Below are 8,909 nucleotides of genomic sequence, written 5' to 3'. Positions count from 1 at the left end.
ATTCCTGCCCCATCCCCAGGGGCTAGGGCGGGGCCCCAAAGGGAACATTTACCAATATTTTCAAATTCTTATCCTTTGATGATATGACAAGTATTGTATTTCACTTAGTTTACATGCTGATTTCCACATCACATCTAAACAATAAAATAAAGCTACCAGTACCTATGATATAACTCAGGTGACCGCTAAGGCCCTTGGACCTCTTGTTTTGTAGGAAGTACCTATTTGATATTCTAATATTTTCCTGTAAAATATAATCAATAATCTATTATCATTTTTCAAATTAATGTAAATGTTCTTTAACATATGTACATTTGAGCTTATCTGGTGTTAGGGTCGAGGCGTCTGTTACCGTTTACTTTAAGTGTAGTCCTCCAAACGGCTGAGGGGGGTTTGACCAAATTCCTTAGCAAAGTTGTTTCAACAATTCATGAATGAAGGATGTGCCCACTTCCGTCACGTGCTTTTTGACCCTTCCGAAGTGCGTCACCCGTATAGACCCCCTCCACTATATATATATATATATTATATAAAGAAAAATTCTTAAAAACGAGTCTTTAGTACTTTCATCTCTTCTAGGCGATTCTTCAGACTGTTTATTTGTATATGTTACGCTGCTATTTGTTGTTAACAATAGTTTACTATCTTTGCAAAGTGTAATGCAACCTTGAAACTGTATATTCTAAGAAATTACTGTTTAAAAACTTCTGTTGACATTATTAATTGAACAATATTCTTTCAGAATTGGCATTTTGTCTATTACAGTCCCATCTCATCTTGTGACTGTGTGAATGGAGAGACCGCTAGACCTGAGTCAACGTGAGGACGAGGCTGAACGGCAGGAGGATAAAATGGAGGATTTCCCGAGCCGTGACGAACCCATCTGTCAGGTGGAGAATTGCAACTGTCCTCTTAAACACATAATACAACTTGACAGCCAGAATCGGTCCTCCTCAAAGGCTAGCAAAGACAGTGACCATCACCAACAAGAACAACATCAACAACAACAGCTGCCGGACCACGTACAATATCCGTTCTACAACCACTTCATCTCCTCCAGTCACTACAACCAGCGCACAAATACCTCACCGGAATTTTTCAATCTAAAACGTCGGCGCGTGAACATGTACAATGAAGAAACTGGACAATGTTCAGTTGGTAGTGGCGCCGCCACAGCAAGTGCACCGGAAAACAGCTTAACTTCCTGTAACGGAACCAGATACGACCAATCAACTAGTCCGTTTTACCGCACTTATACTCAACAACTCGTGGACTGTGAACCTCAAAATAGCATGGGCAACAGTAAAACTGGTTACAATGACAATAAAGCTGTGTTAGACACAAGGGTGCCGTCTATAGGTGGCGCTACTAATAGACCAAATGGCGCGCAACACTTAGATGTGGGACCATGTCAGCGTGCACGAAGTAAAAGCGCTACTCTTCTACCGGTGTTGCCAAAGAAGAGGGGTATAAAACGGTACTCACCTGACCCCAAACGGGAACAGGGCGCAACCTCTCTGCAACACGCTCATGAAAGCAACCGAAAATACTTGATGCGGCAGACGTCTCCACCAATGAAGCCAAAAACTGATTCTCTTTTGCTTCCGGTGGCGACTAGGTCGTCGCCCTCTCCTACGGCAGCGATCTCATGCCCTCCCTCTGCCATAGAACCCAAGATGAAGCCCCCGAAGTACGACGCAAAGTCCATCAAGGCGGACATGATACGTGAGATTGATAGTCAGAAAGACGACGATGAAGATGTGCAGACATTCAGGAAAAAGCTCTTCGAATCTTTTATGAAAACGAAAGAACAAGTAAAAGCGGAAGACGAAAACAAGGCGCCACCTGTTGTAGAAAAAAAGGAGGAGGAAGTAACTCATGTCAATCCAATGACATCACTTGATTATTTAATATCAAAAACATTGATGGAGAGTGAGGATAAGCCATTTAAGGCGCGAAACAATCATATCCACGAAATCATTCGCGGCGAGAAGAGGGGTCGACTGTGTCTGATGGATCTGGTGGAGCTTCAGGTCGAAATGGGACTAGCATAATATCGTTAGGTATACATGTGTATGGGGATAATTGTGAAGACTGCGACTGTCAGATTGTTATTTATTGTAGGACAGCGTGCACTAGATGGTGCACGTGTTTACTAGTATATTTGTGTAAATGCATGTGGTATGTTTCCATTGTCACTCTAAGTGATTAGATCACGTCATACATGTATACCGTCATAATCACTCGAACATCTTCATTTCTGCCGAAAACAGGACCGAGTCATAACTGTTCTCAGTGTATCAAATGTCAACATTAAAGTTAAGTGAGAACTTTGGAATGGAAGAAATATTGGTATAGGTGGATATATGTAATAATATAATTAAAATTCACTTTGCAAGACGCGTAAATATTATTGAATACCTGATGTTGATTTTAAATGCTCGTTTGAATATATTTGCCCCGGAATGAAAAAAAAGGAATACAACTCACATGTTAGGATAATTCCTCTAAACTTATTTCCGTCAAGAATTTTAATCTAGGACATTTCCCATGATGGTAAACATGTGTGTTGTACAATTGTACTGATAAGCTATTTACCACGATATCGTTAATCTCTCTATGCATAAGCTATTTTACCACTATATCGTTAATCTCTATATACACATCTCTTATGAAATTCAATTCAGACGGAGTTAAGGCATTGGAAATGCAATGATATTGTTTCCTATATCGTAGCCTTTGCATCATTTGTTGACATTTTAAAATCGTATCTATAAGAATAACAGGATGTGAATGTTTAAAAATATATCAGATATCAGGAGTTACCCACCGTTGATTACAAGAAGCCCGATTGTGTATGTGGATGTCATTCGTTACTCAGTTTTCATTACCTCCTGTGGTAGAAGTGGGTATAGTGATAATTCAGATAGTTTACAATAACTTAATGTGTGGGCTTTGACACACCCTACGCAACGTAACCGCGCGTCTGTTACTCTGCTATTGTACAATGTCTATCCAGAGTTATCGTCCCTGTTCCATACACCCCACGGGAACATACCAACGGACTTGGCAAAGTAGGTTTTATCCTTCCAATACACAATTTATGGTGACTGTTTTCATTTTTATTCGCTATACATTGTAATAATTATATTTCTCCATAGTGCATTTGATCGCAAGTTAAGAGTGTTTTTATTCCATTTTATTATTGTTTATATGTCAATAAATCACATTGAATTAGATCACAGAGAACAATATTTATTTAATGTATAGTTAATGTATAAAAAATGAATTATGAACCAAAAGGTTATAGAACAGGTGTCCGAAGGATAACGTACTTTGCCGATATTCTTGGCTTTAAGTGGAGGTATGGAACAGAAGTAGGTAGATGATGTCTAACATGTAAATGTTGTTGGCTGTATCCGTATAGAGCATCGTGTTTGTCAATTCAAGTTTACAAATTAGCTCTAATGACCAGGCCGATAAATCTCCATCTGATATCTATTCCCTGCTGGTCACGACCTCTAGTGTAAGACTACATGCTATGTGTATTGAATCTTTCAGTTTATAGTGTTTGAATTTGTAATTAGAGACGTATTATTAACGCATATTGTGTCATAATAAAGCTACCGGTCGGGTAAGCGACACAATAATATCCATTTGTAGTACCTCAATAACCATGAGTTGGTTGGCCTAATGTCAATACGTTTATAGATAAAGTGTAAGTATTGCTATATTTACACTGTGGGGATACTGTCCTTCTGGTCAAGGCCGATATACCTCTCAAACACTCCGAACACATTTCACATAGAGGTTTGCCCGAGAGAGATAAATAATTCAAGCATACGTTTTCTGGTTACTTTTGATTGAGGTTCCTGAGATCGGTAACTTATGACAAATCAAAAATATTAAAATATCTACGGTTTAGGAGCTAACCGGAAGCGCTCTTCACAATTTAATTCTGTCGTTATATCATTTGTCCTAGTCAAGGTTTAGAATTACATTTCTCTGTGGAGGAGGTGAGCTGTGATACACGTCGAATTGTTGACAAACCGGTGACAGACTTACAACAGTGAGCACACATGAAACAGAATGATATACTTTGTGATTTCATGTAAAGGGGATAGTCTTATTCGCTGTAACCAAAGTTTTTTGAAATGTATAAACTGGAGCAAGGACCGATTAGTGTGTTTTGTCGGGCTGTTAATCAAAGACGAATGCCAAAGTTATCTGTAAACACGAAAGGCTGTCTTCACCTGGGGTGTACGTTTCTTGTAAGCTAATTTAGGTACGCTATGTTGGTTGTATTTCTTACTAGACAGGTGTCGTTCGTAGTCCTTTAACCGATACAAATTCGCTGTTTAAATGAGTGTCATTCCGATTGAGTTGTCTGCTTGGTGTAATACTATTGTTGGAAACAGTCTAAAGGTGCAAGCGACCTGATTAAATTTTATTTTTCCTCGACAGTTTGGGATTAAAATCAGAAAGATAAATGAGAGAAAAAAATCTTAACCTGGTAGTTCCAAGATCCATGTAAAATTAACTGACAAAGCCAGGCACTGGCCGCGTGACTACAGCCTAACGTTCTAATCGCATTCAAATGTTTTATTATTTAAAAAAATGATTTATTTCATTATTGTATCAATACTTGTTCACTGAGTGTAATGTACAAACATGTGCTTTTTAATGGTGAGATCGCTCCATCTTGAACACTTGTATGTTCCGTGTGATTGTTCAATCATGAATAGTTGTGAGTGTTAATGTTGAAATCGTTCAAGCATGTTGTGAGTGTTAATGGTGAAATTGTTCAAGCATCATAAACACTGTATGTTGAGTGATATTGTTTAATCACGAACACTTGTGATTTTTAATGGTGAAATTGTTCGGTGATATTGTTCAAGCATGAGCACTTGTATGACCATGTGATTGTTAATGGTGAGACTGTTCAAGGATCGTGAACACTTGTATGAACGTTTGTGTTAACTATGATACTATTCAATCTTCACTCGGTTTCACTGTTGTATGTTGATATGCAGTCATGGGACGTCTCCATATATAATCAACTAAATGTTGTTGTTTAGGGTGAAATGAACTGTAAACAGCCTAGCTGTGAGTAGGTGATAGTATATTTCATAAACTATACGTACGCTATCACGTGAGGCGTCACATGACGTGTCACATGGATCGTGTGATTAGTAGTGTATCCTACGTCCCCTATTTTGACGTTGTGTGGACATTTTTCAACTGTTTCTACCTGTGTCTCGATATCTCACTTTTTTCCGTGAAATCTTTATTTTGCATCTCCTTTTAGAAAATAGACGACTTAATGATAATTACACAGTGTCTGTACTCACTTTTGTGTACAGTGCACTGTGGTACAATAAATCCCAGGGCTCCTTGTGTTGAGAGAAGCACAATGGACCCCGAGAGTGATTGTAGCAGAATTTAGTCAAAGCTTTTTGTAGCGAGTAAGCGTGTATTGGGCCGATATCCTAATTGTGACGAGGCCCACCTATATCTATGATAGTTAAAATATATAATTATATATCTTTATCAAATTGCACAAAATAAATAAAAATATCAGACAGTATCTCATGTTTTTGTTTTATTTACAATCAATCAGGGGGTCCGGGTTTAGACCAGATATTTACGTCTCTTAACTTGGTAAATATTTAATAGTCACTCAATTTTGTTACAAAACACAGACATTATGTACCAAATATTCACTTCTATAATTAAACACGGCACCAGATGAAATAACAAAGGAGGGTTTACCGATTTAAAGTCTGACTTGGTGAATGAAGCAGACACAATGGTGAACTTGAAATATATGTTAACTATCAGTAACCAGCGTTAAAACGTTTCTGAAGAAAACAATACTATATAAAAAGCCAAGAGTGTTTAAAATGATATGATTATTTGATGTTGATAACACAAAAGAACTAGTCAATATGGCGAAATATATTAAAGTGGCACTTATAAATATCCATAAATATCACCTATTATCTAATCGTAACGTAACATGTTAGACGAAACAACCGTTAAAACAGACGTATCAGCGCTGAAAATATTGAGACACTGGTCTAAAAAGCAGACATTTTTCGTCGATAACTCAGATAACGATCCGCGTTAGTTACAACGAAGTCTGAGAGTTACCTCCCTTCGTATACTCAAATCTTCCAAAATAGGAAATTGTACAAAATCAGAAAAGAAGTTTCATGATAACCGATACAGGATAATTTCGGATCCCTAAACTGGACTAAAATATCCAATAACTACAAATATTTATATTTTAAAAATGAATTATCTTTAATTATTTATTCATTAATTGATTCTATATATATATATATATATTGCAATAGAAACAGCACTTCAAAATTTCAAGCACTATCTGACGTACTAGTACAGTTGTATACAAGTTCTTATCCAGCTCGATGCTTATAAACACAAGTGCCGGTACTTCCGGAGCTTTCATTCATATCTTTATTCCTCCAAACACGAAGAGTAACATGAAATACATATTTTAAATAAACAATAGAAAATTAATACAGTTACAAAATAAAGTATAATGACTGAAAAAATAAGCTGATTGAATAATGCAAACTTATACATTTAACGATTGCATAGCCTTCAACCAGTATAATACAAAACAGGTAACTTACAGGAACACATGTATTATTGGAAGGTAAGAGCAGAAGCTTTCTCTGCAAAATTGCAACAGTCTCATACAAAAGACAAGAAAAGATCGTCGTCTTCTCCAAAAATATTTCGAAAAAGATCAGGAGGAGAGCCAAGAAACGTTGCTATTTGAACATCCCGACTCGCCTGGCCAAGTGCAACGTAAGCATGAACAGGGTAGTCGTTGGTAATTTAGGAGAAGATGTTATCGCGTGAAGCTAACACTTCTTCGCCAGACAATGTGCAACTGCATCGGCTACAAGCAGAGAGCCATTATTGATACATTATATTATAATTACGATGTATCAAACACGCGACGATTTCTTCTTCCAATAATATGTATACCACCTCTGGTGTATTGTCGCAGATTTCCTCAAAATTGCTAGAGTTGTCCTTCCTGGGTTTGGTAAAGGGAAGTTCGGTAAATGCGAGCGTAAACTCTTAAAGATTATTTAAATATATATAAAACTTTCTAACTTTCGAATGCAACCATATGCTATTGTGTTACCCTCCTAACCTTTATTATATCTATTTATCCCTCTAAACTGTATATGTTACACTTTTAAAATGATTCCCCGCAAATCCGTATATCAGCGCCTTCTAACCATAAAGTGTTTCCTCTTTCACCTGAAGGTTATATCTCTCGTACCTGTAACTGTTACCCTTCTTACCTGTAACTATTTTTACCTGCAAGTGTTACCCCTTTAACCTGTACATGTTACCCCTCTAACTTGTAAGTGTTCCCCTTTAACCTGTAAGTGTTACCTCACTTACCTGTAAGTAATACCCATCGTACCTGTAACTGTTTCCCCTCTTACCTGTAACTATAACCCCTTTTACCTGTAAGTATTACCCCTCTAACATGTATGTGTTACCCCTCTGACCTGTAAGTGTTACCACTTTTACCTTTAAGTTATAACCTTCTTACCTGAAATGTTAGCCCTCTTACCTGTAACTGTTACCCCTCTTATCTGTAAGTATTACCCCTCTTACCTGTAAATTATACCCCTCTTACCTGTAAGTTATACCCCTCTTACATTTGTACCTGAAATAGTTACCCCTCTTACCTGTAACTGTTACCCCTCTTATCTGTAAATGTTACCTCACTCGCTTTATAAATGCATATTAATCAATTTCGACTGTTACCCAGACAATTCACCAAACGAAGTATAGCTAATGTGTGCTACCGTAAAACTGTTGACTGGTCACGTGAAACTGTTGACTGGTAACGTGTTAGGCAATCGAACGCACCCATAATTACAAGCCCCCCCGATGATCAAGCGTTTTTGGTACTTGATTGTTGACGGTCGTCTGTCGGTAGATCTAAACATTACATTCGACATGGAACTTTTTGTTTTTCATTGGTCAAGTAAAAAAAACCCAGTTGTTTCCTGCCTTATCAGTCAAAAGTCAAAACCATTTCCCCTCGGAGTTGGGACCGACAAGATGAACTGTTTCCCTCGGCCTTTGGCCTCGGGAAACAGTTCATCTGGTGGGTCCCAACTCCTCGGGAAAATTGTTTTGACTGTTGACTAATAAGGCATGAAACAACTGTATACTGTAACCCCTCTTACCTGTAAGTGCTACCCCTCTTACCCCAAAGTTATACCCCTCTTACCTGAAAGTTATACCTCAGTCAAAAGTCAAAACCATTTTCCCTCGGAGTTGGGACCCACCAAATGAACTGTTTCCCTCGGCCTGCGGCTTTGGGAAACAGTTCATCTGGAGGGTCCCAACTCCTCGGGGAAAATAGTTTTGACTGTTGACTGATAAGGCATGAAACAACTGTATACTGTAACCCCTCTTACCTGTAAGTGCTACACCTCTTACCTGCAACTGTTACTCCTCCTATCTGTAACTGCTACACCTCTTACCTGCAACTGTTACTCCTCTTATCTGTAACTGTTACCCCTCTTACCTGTAAGTGTTATCCCTCTTACCTGTAAGTTAAACCCCTCTAACCTGTAACTGTTACCCATCTTGCCTGTAAGTATAACCACTATTACCTGTACACGTAACCCATTTATCATGAAACCGTTACCCCTCTTACTTGTAAGTTATACCCATGTAACTGTTACCCCTCATACCTGTAAGTTATACCCCTCTTACCTGTAAGTTATACCATCTTACCTGAAAGTTAAACCGCTCTTACTTGTAAGTTAAACACCTCTTACCTGAAAGTTATAACCCTTTTACCTGTAAGTTATACCTCTCTTATCTGTAACTAATACCCC

General features: G+C 38.0%; 1 protein-coding gene across 3 annotated transcripts in view; it reads left to right on the top strand.

Moving 5' to 3' along the window:
• The window catches only part of LOC110463145, a 21,869-nt gene extending 16,282 nt beyond the window's left edge, over positions 1–5,587 (top strand). For all 3 annotated transcript variants that reach the window (XM_021517533.1, XM_021517534.1, XM_021517535.1), the window contains exon 3: positions 766–5,587. In XM_021517533.1, the coding sequence (XP_021373208.1) occupies positions 792–2,054 (1,263 nt within the window). In that variant the 5' untranslated portion in view covers positions 766–791 and the 3' untranslated portion in view covers positions 2,055–5,587. The remainder of the gene's footprint in view (positions 1–765) is intronic.
• The last annotated feature ends 3,322 nt before the right edge of the window (positions 5,588–8,909 follow it).

This window comes from Mizuhopecten yessoensis, unplaced genomic scaffold (genome assembly GCF_002113885.1).
Source record: "Mizuhopecten yessoensis strain PY_sf001 unplaced genomic scaffold, ASM211388v2 scaffold10867, whole genome shotgun sequence".
Lineage (NCBI taxonomy): Eukaryota > Metazoa > Mollusca > Bivalvia > Pectinida > Pectinidae > Mizuhopecten > Mizuhopecten yessoensis.
Note: the sequence above shows the minus strand (reverse complement) of the source record. Positions and strands in the feature narration are given on the sequence as shown.